The sequence below is a fragment of the Salpingoeca rosetta genome (assembly GCF_000188695.1).
Source record: "Salpingoeca rosetta unplaced genomic scaffold supercont1.18, whole genome shotgun sequence".
Classification (NCBI taxonomy): domain Eukaryota; class Choanoflagellata; order Craspedida; family Salpingoecidae; genus Salpingoeca; species Salpingoeca rosetta.
In genome coordinates, this window is record NW_004754916.1 from 405707 (window position 1) to 433206 (window position 27500).

At 54.5% G+C, this 27500-nt stretch overlaps 8 protein-coding genes across 8 annotated transcripts in view; 6 read left to right on the plus strand and 2 right to left on the minus strand.

Annotated features, from left to right (window-relative positions):
- Positions 1 to 773: 773 nt before the first annotated feature.
- Positions 774 to 2835, plus strand: PTSG_06507 (uncharacterized protein; the record flags this gene model as incomplete). The annotated part of the gene is made up of 7 exons (XM_004991832.1): positions 774 to 922; positions 956 to 1197; positions 1317 to 1420; positions 1668 to 1828; positions 2049 to 2138; positions 2366 to 2413; positions 2778 to 2835. The coding sequence occupies 7 exons, from the start codon at positions 774 to 776 to the stop codon at positions 2833 to 2835; spliced, it is 852 nt and encodes a 283-aa protein (XP_004991889.1).
- Positions 2836 to 3692: 857 nt separating this feature from the next.
- PTSG_06508 (phosphatase 1) lies at positions 3693 to 7130 on the plus strand. The gene is made up of 7 exons (XM_004991833.1): positions 3693 to 3771; positions 3976 to 3995; positions 4374 to 4484; positions 4726 to 4940; positions 5208 to 5328; positions 5585 to 5986; positions 6212 to 7130. The coding sequence occupies exons 3-7, from the start codon at positions 4412 to 4414 to the stop codon at positions 6331 to 6333; spliced, it is 933 nt and encodes a 310-aa protein (XP_004991890.1). The 5' UTR covers positions 3693 to 3771; positions 3976 to 3995; positions 4374 to 4411; the 3' UTR covers positions 6334 to 7130.
- A 915-nt stretch (positions 7131 to 8045) lies between these two features.
- Positions 8046 to 11703, plus strand: PTSG_06509 (uncharacterized protein; the record flags this gene model as incomplete). The annotated part of the gene is made up of 9 exons (XM_004991834.1): positions 8046 to 8678; positions 8919 to 9011; positions 9219 to 9359; positions 9652 to 9777; positions 10089 to 10145; positions 10418 to 10506; positions 10679 to 10910; positions 11184 to 11363; positions 11581 to 11703. The coding sequence occupies 9 exons, from the start codon at positions 8046 to 8048 to the stop codon at positions 11701 to 11703; spliced, it is 1674 nt and encodes a 557-aa protein (XP_004991891.1).
- A 1014-nt stretch (positions 11704 to 12717) lies between these two features.
- Positions 12718 to 16870, minus strand: PTSG_06510 (glucose phosphate isomerase a; the record flags this gene model as incomplete). The annotated part of the gene is made up of 13 exons (XM_004991835.1): positions 12718 to 12871; positions 13093 to 13159; positions 13313 to 13466; positions 13675 to 13725; positions 13913 to 14002; positions 14168 to 14284; positions 14527 to 14643; positions 14852 to 14992; positions 15257 to 15310; positions 15446 to 15547; positions 15777 to 16049; positions 16293 to 16542; positions 16761 to 16870. The coding sequence occupies 13 exons, from the start codon at positions 16868 to 16870 to the stop codon at positions 12745 to 12747; spliced, it is 1653 nt and encodes a 550-aa protein (XP_004991892.1). The 3' UTR covers positions 12718 to 12744.
- A 316-nt stretch (positions 16871 to 17186) lies between these two features.
- On the plus strand, positions 17187 to 18842 carry PTSG_06511 (clathrin adaptor complex small chain family protein). The gene is made up of 5 exons (XM_004991836.1): positions 17187 to 17556; positions 17711 to 17797; positions 17970 to 18038; positions 18280 to 18291; positions 18591 to 18842. The coding sequence occupies exons 1-5, from the start codon at positions 17416 to 17418 to the stop codon at positions 18723 to 18725; spliced, it is 444 nt and encodes a 147-aa protein (XP_004991893.1). The 5' UTR covers positions 17187 to 17415; the 3' UTR covers positions 18726 to 18842.
- Positions 18843 to 19280: 438 nt separating this feature from the next.
- On the minus strand, positions 19281 to 21597 carry PTSG_06512 (uncharacterized protein). Its single transcript, XM_004991837.1, has 6 exons — positions 21146 to 21597; positions 20753 to 20852; positions 20502 to 20552; positions 20189 to 20276; positions 19854 to 19948; positions 19281 to 19591 (listed from the first exon to the last, which is right to left on the minus strand). Exons 1-6 carry the CDS (start codon positions 21396 to 21398, stop codon positions 19558 to 19560), a joined length of 621 nt encoding a protein of 206 aa, XP_004991894.1. The 5' UTR covers positions 21399 to 21597; the 3' UTR covers positions 19281 to 19557.
- A 90-nt stretch (positions 21598 to 21687) lies between these two features.
- PTSG_06513 (ribosomal protein l18) lies at positions 21688 to 24340 on the plus strand. The gene is made up of 6 exons (XM_004991838.1): positions 21688 to 21747; positions 22487 to 22626; positions 22935 to 23075; positions 23358 to 23496; positions 23732 to 23821; positions 24074 to 24340. Exons 2-6 carry the CDS (start codon positions 22492 to 22494, stop codon positions 24127 to 24129), a joined length of 561 nt encoding a protein of 186 aa, XP_004991895.1. The 5' UTR covers positions 21688 to 21747; positions 22487 to 22491; the 3' UTR covers positions 24130 to 24340.
- Positions 24341 to 24757: 417 nt separating this feature from the next.
- The window catches only part of PTSG_06514 (uncharacterized protein), a 3423-nt gene continuing 680 nt past the window's right edge, over positions 24758 to 27500 (plus strand). Inside the window, exons 1-2 of the mRNA XM_004991839.1 lie at positions 24758 to 24998; positions 25513 to 27500. The exon at positions 25513 to 27500 is cut by the window's right edge and continues 680 nt beyond it. Of these exons, the coding sequence (XP_004991896.1) occupies positions 26141 to 27478 (1338 nt within the window). The 5' untranslated portion in view covers positions 24758 to 24998; positions 25513 to 26140 and the 3' untranslated portion in view covers positions 27479 to 27500. The remainder of the gene's footprint in view (positions 24999 to 25512) is intronic.

Consider the following 27500-nt stretch of genomic DNA (forward strand, 5'->3'; position numbering starts at 1 on the left):
GACTACGTTCTGTAGGTACTGGATGCGTAACGATGTCGTTCATCCGTACTGCGTGGAGTGCTTCGTTAGTAGTATGCGTGTAGCCCATGGTAAATCATCGCATTTGCAAGCCATCGCGCTAGCACTCGTCTAGACATGTACCACGAGCCCCAATCTCTGCAGAGAAGCTGCGTCTTAATATTCTATGTGCAGACTGACGGCAGTCATTTTTGCTTGTAGAGTAGTGTAAGAGTAAAGATCTACGAGTAACTCACCTCAGGTATACTCGTCGTCCATCATTTCTTGTTTCTCTTCTTTCCGCAAGTTAAACGTTATGTATTTGTCAGTAAGTTTGAACTCATGCGTGTTGCTGTGCTTTCCTCTCATTGTGAGGGGGGGGGGTTTGTGGCTTGTCTCTTCTTTGTTCTCCCCTTATAAGCAGCTGGTAGGCCCCCACTCACACACACACACACCCACCCACTCACACACACACTCACTCACACACACACTCACACACACACTCACACACACACACACACACACACACACACACACACACACACACACACACACACACACACACACACACATACACACACATACACACACATACACACACATACACACACACACACACACACACACACACACACACACACACACACACACACACTCACACACCGTAGATCGCGCGTCTCCAAAATCCTTCACGCGAAATGCCTCTATTCGCTGCGAACTGCGTAAGATTTCCACGAATTTTCCCAAGTAAACATGGCGAAGCACTCCAAGCAAACATGGCTGCTGCTGTGTTGCCACACGACCAGCTGGTTAACAGCGCAGGTCGACGGAAGCGACGCACCCCAACAACGACGCCGACAATCACACCAGCAGCAGCGGACTGCCAGCACGAAAGCGGAGCGCACACCCAGCACCCGATACCCACGTGCATGTGATGGTCAAGCGCTCCTTCTTGCAGCCCGTGTCGGCCACATGCTATGATGCGTCGTGCAGCCGCCCTCGCCAACAGCCGCAGCTCACGGTCTCCGGCTGCACCTCCATCGACCCCATCCCGCCTCTTTGACGGCGCTTTCGCCGACCCGTTGCATCTGCACTGCTGGTACCCCTGCGCGCGCAGCACAACCACCATCGTCAACATCATCAGCAGCATCAACCCATCGCCGCTGGGCGAACCGTCACCACCCTCTGGCCGCGGCCACTGTCGTCATTCTACCAGCTGCCACCGGACATGATGGAGGCGAAGCGGTTTGGTGGGTATCTTGACATCTTGATGTGTCGATTCGAACATCGCACCGTCCCCCCCCCTTCTCAAATAACAGCGACGGAGGCAGCAACGGCGCACCCGGCAGAGAAGCGAACAGCTGAGGCACAGCGCGACAATATGGTGCCAGCACACGTCGCCGTGTACAGCCCTGCAGCGTGCGTTTGTACGTGTGTACTTGTGTGAGTGTATGTCTGTGTGTGAGTGTGTGTGTGTGCGCGCGTGTGTGCTTTCCTGTTTTGTTTTTGGTTTGCTACGACGCGATGTCGTACGACCGCTGTGACTTTGAACCGTGCTCATTCTGCACTCACCACCACCGTGCATGCATGTACACACACACACACACACACACGCGCGCGCGCGCACACACGCACACACACACACACACAACACACAACACACAACACAGGCCGCTGCTGGCGATGCTGGCGACACCAACGACGGCAACAACAACGACAACAACATCAACAGCGTCAATGACGACGGCAACAGCGATAACGATGGCTGGAACCAACACCCACTCGAGCGCAGCCCGATGATTGGTGCGCATGCGAGCGCCGTTTCCCTCATGTGCCTGTGTCTGTGGTATTGTGACACCGAGTGCGAGTTTGAGGTTGGCATTGTGTACACGCGGGTGCATGCTTTGCACGTGTACATCGTTGTGTGTGCGTGGTTACGGGCGCGTGTGCGTATGTGTGCGTGCGTGCAGGTGTTTCATGTGCGTGAGCGCATGTTGCTTGTCCTCGTCATCGGGTGTGAGTAGCTCACCTGTCTCTGTTACACATTGCAGGGGTGCTGTGGAGACGTTCATGGTGATGATCAACTCCATCATGGGCCGCGACAGCCGGCGCTCTTTGCTCCACGTCATCGTGAACAAGCGGTGCGTACACCTGCCACATTGTGCTCACATGCTGTGCTGTTTGACCTTCACACACATACACACACACACACACACACACGCACACACACACACACACACGCACGCACGCACGCACGCACGCACACACCCACACACGCACACACACAGACATCCACACACGCACACACGCACACGTCCCTTACTGCTGCAAACCACAATCATCGCTGTCGTGTGTTCTGTTGTACCAGGCCCATCGGGTGGCTGCTGTCGCTATTCCCTTTTCCAACAGCAGAATCGTACATACACAGCTGCACTCATCCAGGATCGAGCGGGACCGACCGCGGTGCCGCCACCACACATACAGGTGGGGCGTGTGGCTGTGAGTGATCTGGTGGCTCTTGCACTTCCGACTAATGTGCTTGCTCTGGCCATGCCTGTTTATGCACGTGTGTCGCCTCCCACCTATGTGTTTTGCACACACACACAACACACAGACACAACACACACACATGCACATACACACATACACACACACACACATACACACATACACTCAGCGGTGCTCAGCACTCAGGAACAGATTAGGATATCCTGGACCAGCTGCACCGAGAGCATGCACAGCGCCTGACGCGCGCAGATGCTATCAAACGAATGGTGCAGGAACGACAAGGACAGCAGCCGCAGCAGCAGCCATCACCACCACCAGCAGCAGCAATAGGAACAGCCACCGCAAGAGATGCCATTTCTCGCCCAAACTCTCTCTGCATCTCCTGCACACCCCGTTGATGACCTTACACCTGCGATCATGCGCATCATTACTGACTGGACAGCCAGCAAAAAGCACAACCACTCAAGCCTCCACAGCTCTCACACACACGCGCACACACATGTGGAGCCAACCACAACAGCCCCAGCTGTCGCTGCGGCGCCAGCTACCGCTCAACTGAGGCTGTCGATTGGAGTGAGTGGTTGACTATCTGGAGGAACTACTGGCTTTGGATGCACCCCCCCCCCCATCGCGGCCGACGCTGAAGGCGATATTTGATTGACGCCCTGTCCCTGATCGATGCCCTGTCTCTTTGCTGTCACTGTTCTCGTTGCCGTCACGGTTGTCGTGCGCGTGTCCATTGTTCCCAACCAATACAACGCCCAACAGTGCACAGCCCCCGAACAAGATCAACATATCCCCTCAACAGGGAGGGTTCATGTCACAAGCCCCCAGACCACCAAGCAGATTTTTCCTCGCAATGAAGCCGATATCATCGGGAACCCGAGAACATCCTGCTCTCCGCAACACCCTTGCAAATACACGATACTTGGCTTCATCTTCTGTTGTGAGTAAAAAACGAACAGCAACAGCAGCAGGCTCAGCGAGCGACAGCATGAAGTGGCGCCGAAACCCTGACCACTTGCGTCTTGCGGTAATCGGTGTCGAATTTCGTTGAGCATCGTTAGTAAATGTTCTGAACCTGCATGATTGAATGGACCGAGCTGCAAAAAACCGACAACACCAATACAACCGGCCCTGATGGCACACCCCACTTGGAATTCTACTTTATTTTTATTTTTTGTTGGCCAAAAATCAACCCCCTCCTCCTCCTCAACCAAAAACCGACAACGACGACACGGCACACGCACAAAGCAAACAAAACTGGTAAGCAACAAGCAACAAGCCAGCAGGCGCGAAGTACTCCACTCGCCAGCCTTGTGCCGTGTGTGCGTTCTTGACCTGACCACCGTCACCACCATCGTCCATTGCTGCCATTGCTGCTCCCAATCGTCTCATTCCTCCGTCCCTGTGCTCCTTTGCTGGTGCTGTGTTCCTTCCACCACCACCACCACCACTCCGGTTGAATAGACCATCCCCCCCAAGCAAAGGTTGGTTGATTGGCCGTGGCGTTGTTCACGTACGCGTGCACCACCATCACCGCACTGCAAGTTCTTTTTGTTTGTGTGTGTTGTCTGTCTCGCTCGTTGCCACCGTCAGCGTCGCTGTTGTCATGCATCGCAGCCGCTGCATGCATGGCTTGTATGTATGTATGTATGTGCGTGTGGTGTAGTGTGGTGTGGTGTTGTGGTGTGTTCCAGCGAAGGCGATCATGTGATCGATCGATCAATCGATCGCTTCACTCCACCACACAGCATCGCTTCACAGTGTCCATCATCGTCGCCATACCACATGACCACAGCTCGCTCACGTCTCGTCTGGTCCTGAACTGCATGACGCACGCACCATGCACGCGCACACATGCACAGAACACACACAAATACACACACACGGATAGACGCACACCATGACATCAATCAATGTTGATCAGATTATCCTCAAGCTCCTCGAAGTTCGAGGCAGCCGCCCCGGCAAGACCGGTACGTCCACCGTTTGTGTTGTCCCCTTTCGTATCTGAACATGCCCGTGTGTGAATGCACTGTGCATCATCATTGTACCGCGTGTGCTGCCATGAGCTTTCACCTGCCTGCCTGACTCCCATTCCGCACGACTAAGAACAAAACCAAAACGCGCTGCTCACGCACGTTTCGGTGTTGCGCCGTCTTTTCCACGTCCATGTGTGTGTGTGTGTGTGTGTGTGTGTGTGTGTGTGTTCGACAGTTGATCTCACCGAGGCTGAGATTCGCGGCCTGTGCCTCAAGTCCCGAGAGGTGTTCCTGAGCCAGCCCATCCTGCTCGAGCTCGAGGCGCCACTGCGCATCTGCGGTGACACACACGGCCAGTACTACGATCTCCTGCGTATGTTCGAGTACGGCGGCTTCCCTCCCGAGTCAAACTACCTCTTCCTCGGTGACTATGTCGACCGTGGCAAGCAGGTGCGTCCCGTTGTTGTTGTTGTTGTCAATGGTGCCAGGATTTCGTGTGTTTGCCTGTCTGTGAGCGCTGGCGTGTTTGCTTCCCTCCCCACAACCACAAGCGTGCTTTGTTCACAGCTCTGTTGCTGCTGTTGTCATCGTCGCTGTTGCTGTGATCGTCGCTGCTGCTTTGGCCACGTGTGCGTGTGTGTGTGCATGCGCGCTCACCGTGTCTTTCCACTCACCGTGCCTTTCCACTCAACATGTGTGCTTGTGCGTCACCTGTAGTCTCTGGAGACCATCTGCTTGCTGCTTGCCTACAAAATCAAGTTCCCGGAGAACTTCTTCCTTCTCCGCGGCAACCACGAGTGCGCGTCCATCAACCGCATCTACGGCTTCTACGACGAATGTGCGTTGTGCGTGTGTGTGTGCGCGCGGCCCGTCTCTTTGTTTCAGAGCAATGAATTTGCGTGTGCTTTGCTGTTTTGTTTTTGTCTGGGGCAACACGTTTTCTGAAAGTGTGTGTTCACGTCGTGCATGTTCTCTTGTGAATCATCCCAAATTCCTTGATCTTACTTGGTCAAACTTGCGCTGACATCATCACCCTCCTCCGTCTCATTTGCCTTTTGCTACCCCCTCCTTTGTCACTCCGTTCATCATCCCAGGCAAGCGGCGGTACAACATCAAGCTGTGGAAGACGTTTACGGACTGCTTCAACTGCCTGCCTGTTGCGGCCATCATTGACGAGAAGATCTTCTGCTGCCACGGCGGCCTCTCCCCCGACCTGCAGTCGATGGAGCAGATTCGCCGCATCATGCGCCCAACAGACGTCCCCGACACAGGCCTGCTGTGCGATCTCCTGTGGGCAGACCCCGACAAGGACACACAGGGCTGGGGCGAGAACGACCGCGGTGTCTCGTTCACCTTTGGCGCTGAGGTTGTGGAGAAGTTCTTGCACAAGCACGACATGGACCTCATTTGCCGCGCGCACCAGGTTGTCGAGGACGGTTATGAGTTCTTTGCCAAGCGCCAGCTCGTCACCATCTTCAGCGCGCCAAACTACTGCGGTGCGTGCTCCAAGTTAAAAAATAAAAGGGGGGGGGTATGGGATTGAGGTGGGGAGGCGAACGCGCGAGGTTGAGAAGAGGGGGGGGGGGAAGCAGAGTGTTTGACATGAGTTCGACTTTGATTGTCTGCTTGTTATCTTGTGTGATTTTGCGCAAGCCCCTCTTGTGAATTGTACTTATTGTCGCTCACGTCTCTCTCTTGCGCCATGTGTGTTTCCACGACAGGCGAGTTTGACAACGCCGGTGCGATGATGAGTGTGGATGAGAGCCTCATGTGCTCGTTCCAAATTCTCAAGCCCGCGGACAAGAAGAACAAGTACTCGAGCTACGGCCGCTTCAGGAAATGAGGACCGGCCCGCTGTGGTCCCTCCTGTATCGTTGTTTGCTTGATCGACCTTTGACCGTTGGCTTCCGTGCTCCGTCTGTTTGTCCCCGTATTGACTAGTTGTCATGAACACGCCGTTCTTGGCGTAGCCCCGCTCTCCCTGTTTCTTCTCTCTTTGTCGTTGTTTTGCTTTTTGCTCCCCGTGGTTTGTTTGGTCGTTTGGTTGGTTGTTTGAGTGATGTTGTTTGGTTGGTTGTTTGGTTCTTTGTGTTATTCACACAAACAGCAAGGGATGTACCCCTCTTGTCGCTCCCCATCTCAAATCCGTGGACTGTGCCTGCGCCCGCGTGTCTTGTCTTGTCTTGTCTTGTGTTGTGTTGTTTTGTTTTGTTTTGTTTTGTTTTGTTTTGTCTTGTCGTTGCCGTCTTACACCCCAGCTGCTGTCCATGTTGGACCTATTGCCTGGCATCCACGCTTCTCGCGGGTTGTTCCTTGCTGACCTCTCTGTTGACATGAGGTTGGTGCGCCTCCCATGTCTTCATTCTCCCGCATTTTTGTGTGTGTTTGCTTCGTTTCTTCTTACCAGGCCGTGCTGCCGCATGCTGTTGGTGTTTGTGTCGTCGCTGGTGCTTGCTTGTGCCGGTGTTGGGTTGGTGCTGGCTGTCTCCTTCTCTTCTCGCTCGTGTTTTGGTTGCGGCTTGTGGATCGAGCGGGTGGCGCATGTGCACGCACACATGCTTTGTTGTTTTGCAGATGGGTGCAGTGAACACTAAGTGAAATGTCCGAGTGAAGTCATGTCAACTGAAGTTGTTCCCAGTGATACTTGGTGATGTGATGTGACGTGGTGGCTGGCGACCAAGGGAGGGAAGGAGACAGGAAGGGAAGGGGGGGAGGGCAAGCAGCATGCATAGACGAGGCAGTGCCGCCTCTTCTTCACTTCTTCGCTTGTCAGCCACGCAAAAAGCACCAGCAACTGCACAGCAACAGCAGGTGCAGGATTGCTGATGCGATCGCTTGTCATCATGTCACCAAGGACGTTCCTTGGCTCGACGAAGAACATTCCACAACCGCTGCGAATGCAGACAATTGCTGAATATTTTGTAACAATATTCGCCGTCCGTTTTGTTGTTTTGGTTTGTCCATCCATCTCGCTCGCACGCTGGTGCTGATGTGTCCTTGCCCGCGAATGTGACTGACCGGGTGAAGTGCATTCGCCGATGTATGTGTGACACATCGTCGTCATCCATCCATCCATCCATCCATCCACGCACACGCACACACGCACACACGCAGGTGCACGCCATTGAGGTGTTTCTGATTCATTTCCCCGAACACAGCTTTACGCGCGTCCTCTTCCTTGCACGACTCAAGAGACTCACAAGCACCACACAAACGAACACGAACCACACAAACGAACACGAACCACACAAACCAAACGAACCAAACGAACCACAAGCAAGTGAGCAAGTGAGCAAGCATTTGTTTCTTTCAACGGACATTCAGCGCTCACATCATACAACAACAACAACAACAACAACAACAACAACAACAACAACAACAACAACAACAACAACAACAACAACAACAACAACAACAACAACAGCAACAGCAACAGAGTCTGCTTCAAACCAATCCTCGTCCCTCTGTCCCTCCTTGCCCCGACATTGGCATCGCATCTCGCTCCCCGAGACAAGTGACGAGCAGCGCCAACTAGCTACAAGCACCCAAGCCGTCATGTTTTCGTTCCAGAGGGCGGCAGTCGGCCGCCTCGCATGCTCTCGGGCGCTCGCGTACGGCAAGCAGGCCGTGGGCTTGGCGTTTGCGCGCACCTCTCGCGCCGCTTTGTCAGCGACATCCATCGCAGCACGCTCTTCCGCACCAACGCCGGAGCCAGAGCAAGCAGCCCCAACATCAGAACCCGCACCAGCCACACCTTTGCCCGAACATGAGACGCCTTTGGCCGCGCAGAAGGCGAAGCATAAGCGCTCGCCGCCACCGCCTTCCTCATCCTCGAGGGCAGCGAGCGACAAGCGCGCCCCGCGTTCTCCTTCGTCCTCGGCCGCATCATCTTCCGCCTCCTCCTCGACTTCTTCTGCGAAGGCCAAAGCGAGAGCTGAGGCAGGTGCCACCACCGCGGCACAGAACACCGCGAAGATGACGGATGGGCCAAAGCACGGCGTGACACCAACGCCAACGGGCCCCTCTTGCCCGCTTGTTCCCTCGGACAAGGACGGCAACATGCACGCATCCCGCGACGTGCACGACAACCCGGACGTTGCCCGCTCCATCTTTGATGCCATGTGGCGCCGCTTGGAGAAGCAATTTGGCCGCCACAACCTGCACTTTCCAAAGGAGACCATCTTCCTGGTATGTGCGTGTGTGCGTGTGTGTGCGTGCGTGTGTGTGCGTGCGTGTGTGTGCGTGTGCGTGTGTGTGTGCGTGCGTGTGCGTGCGTGTGGGTGCGTGTGGGTGTGTGCGACAGCCTGCACGGATATTGCACATGCGCTGGCAAAGGGCAATACGACTCGTTATCTTGCCTGTCCTCACCTGCATGTGTGTGTGTGTGCCTGTGTGTGTGATGTTGACATGTTGTCTGCTTCTTTGCAGAACGGCGCACCCGGGAGCGGGAAGGGAACCATGGCCGAGTATCTGTGCAAAGACAGGCATCTTGTTCACATTGCGACATCAGACCTGCTCCAGGTACAACCACGCAATGTGTGTGTGTGTGTGTGTATAAAGATGGCTGCGGTGATATGGTGTGCTTGACAACCACACTGAATCCTTCGTCTTCTCTGCCATTCCGCACGACCTTACCCCTGAATCCCCCTCCCCCTCCTCCTGCTCCTGAACACTTGGCCACGCTCCTGTTTCCACCACCACTGTCACGACAACCACCTTGATCAACAGAGCCCGCAGATGCTTGAGATGAAGAAGAAAGGCAAGCTGGTTGATGATGGTGAGGTGTTCTTCCTCCTCGCTCGAACCATGCTCCAGCCAAAGAACAAGTTTGGCGTCGTTGTCGACGGCTTTCCCCGCACCAGAGTGCAGGTCAGGCACGCAGCGTGAAGATATGTGTGTGTGTGTGTGTGTGTGTGTGTGTGTGTGTGTGTGTGTGGAGGGGGGTGTATGTGGGTGTGGGTGGGTGTACGTGTGGGTGTGGGTGTGGGTGTGGGTGTGGGTGTGGGTGTGGGTGTACGTTTGGGTGTACGTTTGGGTGTATGTGTCAATAGCAGCAACCCAAGGTGCCGTACACACTCCGTCTCACATCACATGTCGTGCTGCTGCTGCTGCTGCTGCTGCTGCTGCTGCTGCTGCTCTGCCTCATTGCGCCTTTGGCCAGGTGGAGTGCGTGAAACTGTTGCACGAGAAGATGATTGAACTGAACCGCGAGTTCCACAACACCGATCTGAGCGAGCACTTTCCCCGCCCAAAGTTCCACATGGTCATGCTGTACATCGAGGAAGAGGTGTGCGTTTGCTCTGCGCGTGTATGCTTGTGTGTGTGATGCTGTGTGTGTGGTGTTTGCATGTATGTAAGCATGCGTACAAACAGTTTGTGTACAACACATGCGAGCTGGCACCTGCGACTGCCCTTCGTATCTCCCTTCTCACAAGTGTTCACGTTATCTGTGTGCGTGTGATGTGTGCGTGCGTGTGTGTGTGTGTGTGCGTGTGTGTGTGTGTGTGTGTGTGTGTGTGTGTGTGTGTGTGTGTGTGTGTGTGTGTGTGTGTGTGTGTGTGTGCGTGCGCGTGTGTGCTCGCGTTAACGCCATTTCAGGAGAGCATCAAGCGGCAGATGATTCGCGGAGCAAAAATTGCGCTCCACAACGACATGGTGCGGTGGTGGTGATCGTGATGTGTATGTGTGTGTGTGTGTGTGTACGTGTGTCTGTGTGTGTCTGTGTTCATGTACGCGCTTTTGTTGTACTTGGCAATGGTTCGCTGCAGCTCCTGACACGGCCCTAATCACGCAGTACACACTTTTCTGCACACTTGCGCACACATGATCCACACGCACTACACACACTTCTGCACACACACACACACACGACACACACACACGACACACACACACACACACACACACACACACACGTGCGATTACAGGTGCTCAAGTCTGGCGAGGGCGAGGTGAAGGAGGCGCGAAACACAGACCAGAACGACCAGCTCGCACGCGAGCGATACAGAATCTTCAGGTGCGCTTGTTGCGCTGCATGTTAATGATGCATGCGTGCATGCGTGCGTCTGTGTATGTGTGTGTGCATGTTTGCGGCCTCTTGCTCTCTTGTGCTCCCACTTCAACTCACACACACACACACGCACACACACACACATACACACACACACACATTCCTGCAACATGTGCAGGGAGAATGGGTACGAGCCGCTGAAGACGCTTCGTAGTTTCTTTAACTATCACTTCATTGCTGCCGACGGCACCGTCGAGGAGGTGCGCAAGCGCGTGGAGAAAGAGTTCCAATACCAGAGCTCGCTCGAGTTGCAAGACAGCACATATGAAGTGTTGGACACGCTGCCACGCGCTGAGGACTTGACAAAGTTTTACCGTCAGACGCTCGTGAAGGACCTCGACGACTTCCAGGTGAGCCATGTTTGTTTGTTTGTTTGGTTTGTTTGTTTGTTTGGAAGTGTTTGGAAGTGTGTATGTGTTTGTGTGTGTATATGTGTGCGCGTGTGCTTATGTTCCTGTGTAGCGGTCAGCACAGTCATGTCAAGCCACACACGGACACAAATACACGTCCACACACATACACACACACACACACTTATTCCCACCATCACTGTATCTCCACTCACATTGCATTGTGCTGTTCATCCCTCTCCTTCCTTTCCCTCATTCCCTCGTCTTCGATAGGCGCGCCACCCGAAGCTGCTGAAGCAGGTGATCCAGGTTGTGCAGTCTGAGTTCTTCCCTCAGATCCGGCTGTGCACGAGCAGCGGACACGTGCACGTGCGCACAGACAACGAGATCTTCTTCGCCCACAAGAAGGCGCTGAAAATGGCCATTTGCCTCCTCAGCGAACGCGGCTTTGAGGTGAGCAACAGATGCATTGTGCTTGCACGTGTCTCAATCCTGCAACTGCTTCGAACCGCCACACGCACATCTGCACACGCATGTGGCAAAGACACACAAACACACGGAGAGAGAGAGAGAGAGAGAGAGAGAGAGAGAGAGAGAGAGAGAGAGAGAGAGAGAGAGACTCACTCACACACACACACATACACACACACACACACACACCACGCCACAGGTGTCTGTGAGCCGGGAGAGCGAGCGCGAATATCACAGCGTCGATCCCGACACACACGAGCTGCTCTATGACGTGAAGCAGTCGTATGTGTTTGAGATTGGTTTCCCAAAGGCAACCATGTAATTGCTGCCTCAGCAATCAACCTTCTTGCAGAAGTGCAAAATTGCCCGAATGAACCCCCCCCCCACCACCACCACCACCACACACACACACACACACACACACACACACACACACACACACACACACACACACACACACACACACACACACATCTCCCATGTTGACGTTGAGTACCTGACGATACATGCACGCGCACACGCACACAGTAAAGGCACTTGAGTTGTTGTTCGTGTCAGTCTTGATCGTGTTTCCTCGACACCGTTTCGTGTTCACTCCTGCCCGTCCCGTCGTTGCGCGTGTTGTCTGGTTCCTGCATGTCTGTTTTTGTTGTCTGTGTTGTTGTTGTTTTCTGTTGCCTATCGACACACTTGATTGCAGCACACCACAGCACCGCGGTGTCGTTGTGCTTTTGCAAGTGCTACTGAACCCCCGAATAGTTGACTTCTCCCGCCTTGTTCCTTTTTGCGTCAGTTCACTGACGGTGCAGGTTTGCTGCTTGCTTCCCTTTGCCAAGCCAGTTGTTGGTTTCGTTTTGTTGTTGCTTTATGTGTGTGGAGGATTGATTGAACCCAAACAAGGCCCATGCGTTGTTGTCAGCAGCAGACAGACAGACAGACAGAGCATGGCGGCTGATGCATGCAAGCAACAGACGCAATCAACCACACGCGTGAACACAGGGCGGTTATGTGGTGGAAGGGAAGAGGAAAAGCGACACACACACACACACACACACACACACACACACACCAACAAGCAGCGCATTGGCATGGGAGAGTGGCGGTGGTGTCAGCGCAGAGTAACAACAAACCGCAAACACGTGAAAGAGACATGACACGAAATAGAGGAGGAGAGGGAGGGAGAGGAGGAGGAGGAGGACAAGAAAAGAAGGGTGATGTCACACCAGCAAGCACGCACGTACGCAAGCAAGCCGTTGGTTCAGACGTTGCCTGCAAGCACACAGCGTTCACCGACACGTGACATGATGCACGCTGCAGCAAGAAAAGACACAATGTGGCGTGCTTTGTTGATCCGTGACAGCGCTCACTTGGAGCGGTGTTGCTTGATGTGGTTGATGAGGCCGTTGGTGGAGGCATCATGCGTGGACACCTGGCCAGCACCCTTCAGCTCGGGGAGAATCACCTTTGCAAGCTGCTTGCCAAGTTCAACGCTGACGATGGCAGCGGAAAAGGGATGGGGAGAGGGGAAGAGGGTGAGAGGGGGACGGAGAAGCGTTGAGAAGGAGAGAGAACACAGCATACACACACAAACACACACAGAGACACACACACACAGCAATATATGCACACAGACACAGACACAGACACAGACACAGACACAGACACAGACACACAGACACACAGACAGACACAGACACACACACCCACTCACCCCCACTGGTCGTAAGAGTTGATGTTCCAGATCCAGCCCTGGGTGAAGATCTTGTGCTCGTACATGGCTGGTACGCGACAGGACACAGTGGTGTGGCGGTGCAGGGTGAGGGAGGGAGGGGGGACAGGATGGAAGGGGTCAAGCAGAGGCAAATCGAAACAACATTCGCATTCACACAGCTACACCAGCAAGCACGCAACCAAAACAACAATGCACACACCGATGAGAGCGCCGAGGGTCTTTGGTGTCATTTTCTGCACGACAATGGAGTTTGTGGGGCGGTTCCCTTCGAACACCTTGTGCGGCAGAATCTTCGCCTTCTTCGCTGCAGGCACACCAGTCTTCTCAAGCTCCTCGTCTGCCTCGCCTGCAGTCTTGGGTGTGTGTGTGTGTGTGTGTGTGTGTGTGCGTGTGTGTGTGTGTGTGTGTGTGTGTGTGTGTTTGTGCGTGTGACGTGAGTGTGTGTTGTGTGTGTGTGTGTGTTGTCTCTCTCTCTCTCTGTCTCTCACTCACTCTTTCTCTCTCACCCTCTCTCACACACTCTCTGTAGGTGGGTCTGCACAAGCGTGTGTGCTTTTTCACCTTTCCGCGCATGAGGGCCTCCGTCTGTGCGAGGAAGTTGGCGAGGAGGATCTGATGCACAATTACAGTGGTGTTGAAGGGTGAGATGAAGGATAGCAATGCGTGCATGCAAGCACAAAAGAACAAAGAGCCACCGTCAGCACAACCAACACACACACACACAACCAAACAAGTACAAGCACAAGCCAATCAAAGCAAAGCAAGCCAAGCCAACTGCAAATCAAACAGCGCTGCGTACGGAGTGGTGCTCGCCGCCAGCAATCGAGTTGTGTGTATCGACGGGAGCAATGAAATCTGCAGGGACGAGCTTCGTGCCTTGGTGGATCAGCTGTTGGCAGTCACGGTGGCGGTGGTGGCGGTGGTGTCAGGGTTCGTGCAGTGCAGTGCAAGTGAGCATGTTAGAGCAATGCGTATGAGACGAGTGTCAACCATACACACACACGTACTCATCATGTGTGCACATCTCCCCTTCGTTCCTTCAATCCAACAGCACCTGGTAGAATGCGTGCTGGCCGTTTGTGCCGGGTTCGCCCCACACGATGGGACCCGTGGAAACGGAAACCTTCGACCCGTCGCGCGTCACGTATTTGCCGTTGCTCTCCATGTCGCCCTGGTGGGGAGGACGATGAGGGTGATGATGATGATGATGATGATGATGATGATGATGATGATGATGATGATGATGATGATGATGATGATGATGATGATGATGATGATGATGATGATGATGATGATGATGAGGAGGAGGAGGAGGAGGAGGAGGAGGAGGAGGAGGATGGTGGTGGCGGAGAAGGGTTGAGACAACGATGGGTTCATGCGACATACACACACACACACACACACACGCTGCACCTGCTGGAAGTATGCAGCAAAGCGGTGCATGTACTGGTCGTAGGGGAGGAGGGCGTGTGTCTGCGCGCCAAAGAAGTTGTTGTACCAGATGCCAAGCAGAGCAAGCACGACAGGCACCTGCAGAGTACAACGCGGCGCAAAGCACAATTGGTAAACGTGGTGGTGGGAGCAGTGTGTGAAGGCACTGCTGCTTCGCCTTTTTCTGCTGTAACAACAGCTGCAGCGACACACAGACAGAGACACAGAGGCAAAAACGCACGCACGCACACACACACACACACAGACACACACACACACACACACAAGACCACGACGATGACCGTACGTTCTGCTCGAGCGGGGCCGTCTTGAAGTGCTGGTCCATGGCGTGCCCGCCGGCCAGCAGCTCAGCAAAGTTGTCAAAGCCAACATACAGCGCAATTGTCATGCCAATGGCAGACCACAGCGAGTACCGGCCACCAACCCACTGGCACATGGCGGCGGGTTGACGTGGGATGACGTGGAATGGTGCATGTGCGTGTATGTGTACATGTGAATTTCCGTGTTGAGGAGGCATTGTGCACAGGGTTGTGAAGGAGTGTTTATGTGGTGTGTGTGTGTGTGTGTTGGGTGAGCGAGTGACGTCAACAGCACTGCGTGTGCGCGTGGATGGTGTGATTGGCAGTTATTCTGAGAGAAGAAAAAAAAAAAAAAAAGACACGACTGCCCACGCTGCGGTGCTTGTACTCACGTCCCAGAATTCGAACATGTTGGCCGTGTCAATGCCAAATTCGGCAACTTTCTCCTGCGAACACGTGAGGTAATGATGGTGGTGGTGGTGGTGGGGAGTGAATAAGGAATGGGGAGAAGGAGGAGTGAAGAAGTTGTGGACATAGTTGCGACACGACACACAGACATACAGATAGACACTCACACCCACCTTGTTGGTGGAGAGGGCGATGAAATGCTTTGCGATGTGCGCGTGGTCCTTTGCGGTCTCGAGGAACCAGTTCTTCGCCGTCGTTGCATTCGTGATCGTCTCCTGCGCACGTACATGTGTTTTGCGGGTTGAGGAGTGAGCGAAGATGCGCAAAAGAATGTGACTCAAGAAAGAAAGAAAGACAGAAAGACAGAAAGACAGAAACAAACAAACGCACAACTATACATACAAACACACAAATATACAAACAAACAAACAAACAAACAAACAAACAAACAAACAAGCAAGCAAGCAAGCAAACAAGCAAACAACACAACACAACGCAACGCACCTGGGTGGTGAACGTCTTGCTGGCGACGACAAAGAGGGTGGTCTCTGGGTTGACCTTCTTCAAGGCCTCAGCCATGTGCGTACCGTCGATGTTGGAGACAAAGTGCACGTTGATGGGCCCGCCAAACGGCTTGAGGGCCTCCGTGACCATGTACGGACCAAGGTCTGAGCCGCCAATGCCAATGTTGACCACATCCGTGATGGCCTTGCCGGAGTATCCCTTCCACGCGCCGGACCGCACGGCCTCCGTAAACTCCTTCATGTGGTCAAGCACCTGTTGCAGTTGGGTTGGTTGGTGTTGGGTTGAATGTGAGGGAAGACAAGGGCAAGTGGGGGTGTCGCAGGTGGTGAGAGCATGCGTTGCATGCATGCTTACTTTACAATCACACTCACACACACACACACACTCACTCACACACTCACACACTCACTCACTCACACGCATACGCAATCGCACTCACACACACATGCACACACGCATACACAATCACACTCACACGCAAACGCAGACGCCTACCGCGTTGACGCTGGGCATGACGTCCTTGCCGTCGACAAGGATCGGGGTGTTGGAGCGGTTGCGGAGAGCAATGTGGAGCACAGAGCGGCCCTCCGTGAAGTTGATGGGCTCGCCAGAGAACATCTTGTCGCGGCCGGCCTCGACGCCGCGCTCGCGAGCCAGATCAAAGAGCAACTTCATCGTGTCCTTGTTCACGCGGTTCTTGGAAAAGTCCACCAAAAAGTCGCCCTCGCCAAAGTCAAGCTTCAGACTGTGATGTGTTGTGTTGTGTGAGTGAGTGAGTGTATGTGCGTGTGAGTGAGTGAGTGTATGTGCGTGAGTGTACGTGCGTGTGCGTGTGCGTGAGTGTGTGTGTGTGTGTGTTGCAGTGCAATTGTGCACAGTTTGTGTGTTGTTGTAGGTGCCTTTTTTCAGTGAACAAGAAACCCACAGAGCGATCGAACAAGCGACCGCGGAATGCAAGCGCACCTAAAGTCCTTGAAGCGCTTGGCGTCGGAGGCGAAGAGCTCCCGCATGTTGAGGGACTTGCCCACGGTGTCATAGTGCTCCTGCAGAGCCTTCCAAGCAGCAGAGTCCATTCTTGGTGGTGGTGGTGTTGTTGTTGTTGTTTGTTGTTGTTGTTGTTGTTGTTTGTTGTTGTTGTTTTGACAAGGCGTGCAACAGCAGGCTGGCCGGCTGGTGGAGAAGAGTGTTTGATGTGAGTGTCAGCGACAGTGGGACGGCGGGTGAATGATGACGACGATTGAAGCGATGTGCGGGAGTGAGAGAGGGATGGCAGCGCGCAGTGAACGGAGAGAGAGAAATGCAAACAAAACACCAACCAACCACTTCAGAACCATGAGCAAGAGAGCAAGCAAGAAGCGTTCGTTCGTTCCGTTCACTGACGAGTTCTGATGGCGATGGAAAGGGAGGACGGCACAATCAGTGAAAAGGGAAAAATTGACTTTCGCCAAAGGCAAAATTGACCACGGCGCAGCGGATACAACCACACGGCAAAGTGGAGCAAAGAAGACATCGCTCACGACACACACACACACACACACACACACACGAGCACACACACAGACACACACACACACACACACAGACACACACACACGCACACACAGAGACACAGTTGAGGATGGGGTTGCGGTTCTTCTTGCTTGTGAACAAGCAAGGGCAGACGCGTGTTGCACAGTACTACCAGTACCGCGATGTGGAGACCAGGGTGACAAACGAGGCGGAGATTATCAGAAAATGCCTCGCACGGACAGAGAAACAGGTCCGCCAACACCTTGCTTGTAATTGTGTGTGCGGGGGAATGTGTACGCTGCTGCTTCTCGTGCTTGTGCTTGTGCTCTTGCTTGTGCTCTTGCTTGCGTGTGTTGATGTTTGTTCACCAACGTACATCGTGTGCTGTGTGTTTGGTTTTGTAGTGCTCGTTCATGGAGTATCGGGGCTTCAAGCTCATCTTCCGACGATACGCTTCGCTCTACTTCATCGTTGGCGCCGACAACGACGAGGTGCGTTGTCACTGCGATGTTGACGTTGTTGTGTTGTGCTGTCACACACGTCCGATCGTTGCACGTGGTTGAGTGGTTGCTGCGCAGTTGAGTGGTTGTTGCGCAGTTGAGTGGTTGTTGCTGCACCAGATTCACCCGCTTTTTTTTTTTGTTGCACCCCTTGACACTCCAGAACGAGCTGGCCATTCTGGAGTTTATTCACATGGTTGTGGAGACGATGGACCAGTACTTTGAGGGCGTGGTAAGGGATGTGATCTGTGGCTCTGGGCGTGCGACTGTAGTTGTGGGCGTGTGGCTATCGTTGTGCGTATTCAACTGTGCCTGTTTTGCTGCTGCTGTGTTTGACGCACATGTGTGCGTTTGTGTGTGGAATGCTGCACCTTTGTTTGCTGCGTGTTACCCCATTACACGCACTGACCGTCTGGCTTTGTGGGTGCACATCGGTTTGGGCACCATTCCATGGGCCGATTCGGGACCACCAGTGCGAACTTGATGTAAGTTGTAGTGCTGCACTCGCATGTGATGGTGGTTCAGCGAGAGCTGCGCAGTATTTGTGCGTGTGTGTGTGTGCGTGTGCGCGCGCGTGTGTGTGTGTGTATGCACGCGCCTGTGTGTGTGCGTGTGTGTGTGTGCGCGCGCGCGCGTGTGTGTGTGTATGTGTGTGTGTGTGTGTGTAGTTTCTCTTTGTGGTGTGCATTCGTTTGCAGTGTGTTGGTTGCGTGGTATGCTCTTTTTTGTGCGAATGCGCTCTCCCCCTCCCCCGCTGACTTTGTTCTCATGACCACATGTGCAGATTATGTTCAACATTGACAAGGCGCACTTCATCCTGGACGAGATGATTGCCAACGGAGAGATTGTGGAGACAAACAAGACACGCATCATTGCTCCCATCAGGGTCATTGACAAAGTCGACAAGCTCAGCAGCTGAACTCTTTGCACGCGTCATCGCTTTGCTTTGCTTGTTGTATGCGTGATTGTATTGGTGTGTGTGTGTTTGTGTGTGTATTGTCTGGAATGTGTGTGTGTGTGTGTTTTGCTTGTATGCGTGATTGTATTTGTGTGTGTCATGTGTGTAATGTGAGTGTGTGTGTGTTGAATGTGTGTGTGTGTGTGTGTGGTTGTGTGATTTACTGTGATTGCGTGGGTGTTGTGGAATTGTTGTGTTATTGCGAGTGTGTTGTGTGTTGTTTTGCTGCAACTCGATTTCACATCCTGTCGCATGTTGATTCCACGTTGTGCCCCTCTGCCTTTACCACACCCTTTGTCTTCCCTCATCCTCATCCTTCACTTCCGACGCTCTCGCCCTGCACTGGTGTTCACGTTACGGTCTAGCTGATAGATGGTGTAATCAACGCCTGCTCCACCTCTCTTTCGTGTCTCTCAGCAATACACACCACGCGGGCCCTTACAGCTCAGTCAAACACACATACAAGGCAGCGCGAGACAGAGAGACGGAGAGACAGGGACAGACAGACTAAGACACACACACACACACACACACACACACGATGGCACTCGCCCAGACTTTGCACGGCAGACCGCTGTTGCGGTGTATGTAACAAGCTAGCAAGCAAGGCAATCAGTCATGATGACAGACAAATCAAACAAGCAAGCAACAAGCGGAGGGGAGAAGGCAACAAGTTGGAGACGACGGCAGCAGCAGTCGAGGACGAGAAAAGGGAATTAGGGAAGCAGAGGAACAGGCAAACATGGGTACGACGGTGTGGACAGTCATTGCGACGGGTCAATTATCTTGGGTGTTAGTGCGCATCTGGCAGGCGCTCAATGGTGAACCTGTCACGTGGTCATGGTGGGATGAATGGTGTGACAAGGGCGTGACGAGGGTGGGACAGGGGTGTGAGCATGAACGAACCAATTCAAGGCAAGGAGGAGGAGGTGGTGGTGGCGCAAGCTATGGCAAGTTCAAGCACACACACACACACACACACACACACACACACACACAACACACACACACACACACACACACACACACACACACAAACACACACACACACACACACACACACACACCACATCACACACGGACACTCACTTGCGCTGTGCGATGAACATGATGGGGACGCCCGGGATCTTGCGGATCCGGCGCTTCAAGTCGCGATCGCACGTCGCTACAATGTAGCACTTGTGCTGCAGAGGCAGAGGTACGCATGGTGAAGAGGGGAGGGCACGGGGCGTCAGTACATCAAAGGTAGCAAGAGAACGGGGTGTACATGACACACTTACTCATGCGCTCCCTCATGCACACACACACACACATGGCACGCACGCATGCACTCACGCACACACACACACACAGACACAGACACACAGCGCACATGGCACTCACATAGACACACACTCACGCACGTGCACACATGATTTTCTGACCTGTGAGACGCGGTTGACGAGGCAGTCATCGGCGTATGTGCCCTTGTGCATGCACGGCAGCCGCTTGAAGCGAGGATCCTTGGCAACCCTACGCAATAGTTACACACACGCACACACACACATGTGAGCTGAAGGAACGAGAGGAACTGGAAAGAGTGGCAGCGTTGGACCTCGGAGCGAACATGCGAACACACACACACACACACACACACAAATGCAGGCATGCAAACACACACACACACACACACACAAATGCAGACATGCAAACACACATGCACACACACACACGACCGCATGTGCACAGCAAACGCACTTGAGGGCGATGCGGTATTTCCGTCCAAGCTTTTCCAACTCTGCCATGACGCTGTGTGTTGTTGTGAAGCAAACATATGCACGTGGTGATCGTGGTCAGAACAGAGATGGCATCTTGGCTGAAAACAACAACATACAACTGAACTGAACCCTTCCCAGACGCACACCGCTGCCACCATCATCATCATCATCATCATCATGACCAGCAACCGTAACGCCCATGACATGTGCGCCTCTTTCTATAGATCGCACCAGTCTGTGATGCAAGGGATGCACTTTGCGAAGAGACAGTCCATGCTGGCTTGCAAGATGTCCAGCTTGTTCTGCAACGCAAAGTTGATAAAGTTGGTATCTGCAAGATAGGGGGGCAATGATGAGTGGGCAGCGATGCGCGCAGGGAGATCAGATCAATGGGAGAGGGAAGAACACTGAAACAAGCGGCTGCGCAATCCACAGAACCCGCGATACAGCGTGCAGCGGTACACCGTGCGCCATGCAACGGTAATGGTCTACACCATCAACACACATGCACACGCACACACACGCACATGTACACGCACACGCACACGCACACGCACGCAGACGCACACGCACATGCACGTGCACGCACACGCGCGCACGCCACCAAACCATCTCCCCTCTTACCGATGAGGATGTGGTATGGAGGGCCAAGCTGTGTGTTGTAGTGAAAGTAGAGGGCGCTGGATGCCTGTTCATGTCTGCTGACGCGGCCCATCAAGGCCTGTGCTACTTGCTGTCCATGTGTTCCCGCACTCTTCTTGCCGCCAGCCTTCTTCTTCTTCTTCAAGCCTTCTTGCTCCAGCTGCTTCTGTTTCTCCTTGGCAGAGATCATGCGTTTCACAAGCGCAAAGCGCTTTGTCCTCTTCATCTTCCCCATGGCTGTTGGTGTGCTCGGTGTGGTGCGTGGTGCGTGTGCTTGATGCTGGTGGATGTGGTGTGCTGGATGCTTGTGCTGCTGCTGTCGCTTGTCTTTGCTGCTTGTGCTTCTTTCCCTTTGCTTCTTCCCACACACGTGTGTTTGTGACGCTGAATTCAGGCTTTGGTGGCTTGTCAAGGTCGAAATTGACGTGGGCCACGAGACAAAGGCAAGTTTGACCTTGTCAACTTTGACAGCTCCCCACACATGCGAGCGAAAAGAGGGTGGTGTGTGGCGCAGAAATTATCGCCACTGCCTTTTTCTCCGCACGCAGCCGACAGCCACCCTTCTCCCCTTGCTTCCAACACAGGTGCGTGTGCGTGGTGTGGCAGCAGCGGATATGAGGAGATGAGACGTGCTAGATGATGTGCACGCGTGTGTGTGCACGCCGGCGTGAGCAAGCCGCAGCTCGCCCACGGGCTGCCTGTGCACACACGAGCACAGTTGCGCCAGATGTGATAGCGTTGTGGTGTGCGTGCGCGTGTGCGTGCGCGTGTATGCGCCAATGCAACCACACGTGAAGCAAGGCAGATGAAACGAGAGACATGATGGCGTGATTGATGCCGCAGCCAGCGGATGAGGAGAGCAAGCAGCGTGCACGCGACAGCGGTGGTGGTGGATGGAGCGGGAAGATGTGTGAACAGATCAGCCGCAGGTGTGCCCACTAGACTTACACCATTAGCAGCAGCCATGTCAGGAGCATGATGACCACCACTCCAGCACTTTTCCAGCCACACACATACACATACACCACGTGCACACATGAAGAAGACCTGCATCGCAGCTCTGCACGACACGCACTCACGCGCGTTTGGATCAGCATCAGCTCTCAACACACATCAGAGAGGACGGGGCTGTCTGTGGCACAGTTGTAGTCTTGTATCATCTGTCTTCCACAGCACATCACGTGCGCCTCGTTTTCGCTCACACATTTCTCCCACCACTACTCCGTTCCTCGCTCCGTGCTTTACCTTGTCTCTGCCTGCGCCCCCTCTTCTTCTCTTCTCCCTTTCCTTCTGTTCTCTCTCCTCCCTTGTTGCCAACCACAGCCGACATGGGTAAGGACATCTGCCACAAGCACGACAGGAAGAGGCGCCGCACCGCGCCCGTGTCGGAGGACCCCTACCTCCGCCTCCTCGTCCAGCTGTACCGCTTCCTTGTTCGCCGTACCAACTCCAGCTTCAACAAGGTACTGGGCACCGTCGCGTTTGAGTGTGCGTGTGCGCGTGTGTAAGGAGGGGCGTACGCACTATTCGAAAGTAGTGTTGGAGAGTGCCAAAGAGAGAGAGAGTGTGTGTGTGTGTGCTGGAGTGTGTGTGTGTGTGTTTGCATGCGTTCGTGCGAAGCGAGTCATGCACGCGTAAGTGGAGTGGTCCGCCTTTACTGAACAGCAACCACACCGTCAGCTCTTAGGCACCTGTCGCCCTTGTTGTTCATCCTTTTGCAGCCAGCTGCTCACTTTTCGTTGCTGTGCAATGCTCGTGGCTCTGTCAACAGGTTGTGCTGAAGCGCATGTTCATGAGCAAGATCCACCGCCCACCAATGTCGCTGTCCCGCATCGTCCAGAACATGAAGGGCCGTGAGCAGCTCATTGCCGTCATTGTCGGCACTGTCACAGATGATCCTCGTATGCTCGAGGTGCGTGATGGCGGTTGTTGCGATTCTCGTTGCGGTTACTGCTTTGGTATTGTGTTTGGGCTTGGGCTTGCTGAAGCCACGTGACAGCGCATGCGTGTCTGTGGTGTATGTTGTGGCTGTCGGTTGTTGTCGTTCGTGGATGTTGCCGCTTCTCTGTGCTGCTTTCATCGTACATGCACTTGTTCCGCCATGACCATCCATCTCCCCTTTACCTTCCTTTCTCACGCTCCTGTCACCTCAACTCTTCCTACGTCCCACTCCCACCTCTCGTCATGCCCACAGCTCCCCAAGCTGACCGTGTGCGCTCTTCGCTTCAGCGAGACCGCCCGCAAGCGCATCCTTGCTGCCGGTGGCGAGTGCCTCACATTCGACCAGCTTGCTCTCCGCTCCCCCAAGGGCCAGAACACCGTCCTCATGCAGGGTGCGTCTGTATATGTCTGGGTTGATAGTTTTGCATTTGTGTGTGTGTGTGTGTTGATGCGTGTAGATGAGCGTGTTTTTGGTGTTTCAAAGTGTCGAGTGTGTGCCGGTCGTCTTCCCGCTCGTTGTCCTTTAGTGAAGCCGCATGTGCCCCCCCCCCCCCCACATAAACCCACTCACTATTGTTACTCACACAATCCATCTGTTGTCGTTTCTTTGCTCTGCCTGTGCCTTAGGTCCCCGCAAGGCTCGCGAGGCCGTCAAGCACTTTGGCCGTGCCCCTGGTCTCCCCGGCAGCCACGCTCGCCCTTACGTCCGCGCCAAGGGTGCGTTGATTGTTGATTGTGATGAGCGTGTGCATTTGTGTTTGGTTTGGTGTGCCGCTTTTTTGTGTGTGTGTGTGAGTGTGTGTACTTTCGTTGCTTGTGTGTGTGAGTGTGTACTTTCGTTGCTTGGTGGGCTTGGCTTTCGTCAGCTCTCTCCCTGCCTCCCTTTGCCTGCTGCTCTTCTTTTGAACACTGACACTCACACGCCTCTTACATGCAACTCCAACCACCCTCTGTCATTACCACCACCAGGCCGCAAGTTCGAGAAGGCGCGTGGTCGCCGTACCTCCCGTGGCTTCAGGGCTTAAAGAAGAAGCTCGCGGGGCTGCGTCTGGAAAGTGTACTTGGCTCGTTGGTTCATGGGGTGTGGTCGTTGGTTCCATCGTCTCTTTACGTGTCTTTGTTGTGGTGGTGGTAGTGCTGTATGCATTGCGCCACATTGCATGCACGTGTTTGGTGATGCCGTGCCGCCCACACCCGTTTTGTTCTCGACAAATATAAAGCGAACACCAAGCAACACGCAAGTTGTGGCAAAGAGAAAGAGGGAGAGAGTGTGTGTGTGTGTTTGAATGCGAACAAGTGACGAGTGATGTGTTTGAATGCAAACAAGTGACGAGTGCTTGTGTTAGCCTGCGACAGCAAACAAGCAACATGCTGGGTACTGTAATGATGATTGACATCAGAAGAGAAGTAACAATGTAAGCACACGGAGAGAGAGAGAGAGAGCCAGACACGCACACACACAACACACCTCACACACGCGCACGTACACTCACACTGACCCACCTGCCCATTTGCCCGTGCCGCCGCCAAAGGCTTGAAAACTTTGTTGGCGCGCATTGCCAACGAAAATTGATGAAAAATAAGCGCCAATATTCAGCAACCGGTTGGAGGTTGGCGCGAGATTTGGCCGTTACGCCGCGCAGATTTCGCAGACGCCAGCCAGCCAGCCCAGCATTCTTCTCCTTTGTTTTTCCAGCACTTGCCAGTGGTTACAAGCAAGCGGCACTGGTTGCAACCCATCCACACGCACCACGCACCGCAACCGGTGGATCGTGCGCATTCCTTCCCCTTCTCCCTCTTTTGCACCCCCACGTGCATGAGAGGGGCTCATTTACCCCACCACCCTTCCAAAGAGAAGCTCGCTGTGTGTGCCCACAGTCGCCAAGCCAAGCAAGTAAGCGAATACCAAAAACCACTGAGATCACTACCTCCCCTCTCTGCCATCGACACCTGCTCTTGTCTCTTGCTCGCAAGAACAAGGCAGTGTTGCGCACTGAGCTGGTAGCTGCATCATTGACGTGTGAGGCGATACCAAAACAAGGCTGTGTTTGAGTGAGCGAGTCGGAGTATACTTGATTCAGGGCGTGTCGAAAGACCAAAGAGCTCACTGTCCCCTGAGAAAGACGCTTGAAACGCACATCCACCCCACACGCCTAGCTCGCTAGCTGTTGTGGACGGTGTTGCTTTGTCTGGAGGGGTTTTCATCTGTTGCACGAGAACCGATATCGAGGGATCCTCGCAAGAAGAACCCTCTCCCCTTCCATTTTCAACGCGCGCTGAGAGTCGCACGTTCCATTGTTCGCATCATCATCACAACTCATCATCTGCGGTTTTTCCCCCCATCCGCGTTTGTTCCCTCTCCCTTCTTACCCTGCCTCCACCTTTCCAACCTCCCCTTCACAACCAAGCGCCCACTGCTTGCTTCACACGCGCGAGCGTGCTGAACCTGCTGTTGGAGTGTGTGTGCGGCGGCGACGGCGGTGGCCACCTGTCTTGTTTGAGCAACTCCCCCTGTTCTTTCCTTCCTTTCGATCGAAACAGGGCCAAACTCTCTCAAACCTCGACGGTTCTCAGCGAAACACAGCATCCCCTTAGATCAGGGCACCAGCAGAGCTACCTCTTCTAACCCTCTCTCATCACCGAGCCACTCTCACCCACCATCACCTTTCCCCCTTTACACCAATTTTCAGGTTGCACAACACACCCACATTGCACCAACACCCACACCACTGGTCACACATCTCCTTTATCACACGTTGCACAAGCACCAACCACGACCATTGCTTCTTGCGACCTGCTTGCATCATCGCATCCCACCCGACACGACGAATTTTTCCTCGCTCCTGTCCGGATCGGAACAACAGACAGCAACAAAGGACCAAGTTCATCAAGTTCATCAGCAGCAGCACCCCAGGCTCGTCCAAACAAGTTTCTTTGATCACATCAACGCATCACTCCTTTCCCGTGGGCAGCCAGTTGGTTAATTCGCGGCAGTCTCATTTCCCTCGACGCAACAGCAGCCCACACCCACCAGCCATGACGCTTCAGGAAGATACCCTGACCAACCGCATCTCCGCCGTGAACTCGCCGGCGTCGTTTGTTACAGGTCCACTGGACCCAGCACCCAAGCCCCACCACAACACAACCGTCACTGCCTCAACAACAGCAACACAGCAGCAAAAGACACAACAACAACAGCGGCCGCTATGGACGCCTCACGCATACTTCACACAGCGCGCCATCTCTGTTGACGACCGCGACCGCGCCTGCGCCGCCATGCAGCGCATCTGCAGCGCCCTCAGCCTCCCTCCCGCCGTCTCGGGCACCAGCTGCCTCCTGTTCGACCTGGTGCTCTCCAGCATCGAAGTCAAGGCGCAGCTCGTGCGCATCGTCTCCGTGGCCTGTGTGCGGCTGGCCGCCACCATGGAGCTCGGCGAGGACGCCCTCAGCGACGACGCACTGCTCCGTGCTGCTGCAGCCAAGTTCTCGTCAAAGGACCTACAGCGCATGGCGCGTCTCCTCACATCCAAGCTCCCTCCGCGGGCACAGCTTCCCCTCACAGCACACCACCTCATTGGCGATCTCGTGGCCGTCCTCGACCTCACCTCCTGCCTGAAGCCCCTGCGACAGCGCCGCCGCCGCAGCAAGCTCCAGCCACCGGGCGTGTCGGTTCTCCCCGCCATCCCGGAGGACGACGTGGTCGTGGACTTTGGTGCAGACACAGACTGCACCGCTAGCACCAGCGCCCTCGCCTCGCTGCACCACCAGGCGCAACAAGAAACCGAACAACAGCAACAGGCACAAGTTGTCGTTGACGTGGAAGCCCACCGCCAGCGTGTACTGGACATGGCCATGGCAAAGGCAGCCACGTACGGCCTGGCGTACAGCAACGTGTCCACGTGCTCCATCATTGCGTATGCGGTTGGCTGTGTTGCCAGCGCCCTGCACACGGAGTTTGGCCTCCGCGCACACGCCGTTGTCACTGCGCTTGAGACAGCCTCCAACGTCTCCAGCGAGGAGCTCAAGCAGGCCTCGTGGCTGCGCTGCCTCACAGAGGGCCAACAGTCGTCCACAGCCACTGCGCCGCCGTCATCGCCGTCGCCTCAGCAGACTGCACCCCCTCAGTCGCCAACAGCGGTGGTACCGCGCTCTCCCGTGTCGCCGCCATCATCTGCAGCGCCATCCCAGCACCAGCGGCCACCATCGCGTCTGTCGCCGTCCAGGCTGCTGTGCCGTCCATCCAACCCGACAACGTCGTCGTCGTCGTCGTCGTCACAGTCGTTGCCTTGTGCACCGTGCTCGCCGTCGTCATCGCCTCCGCTGCGTCACAGGAGGGCGCAGCTTGGACACAGAGGCTCATTTCGAAAAGTATGATATGATGGCTTCAACCTCAAGT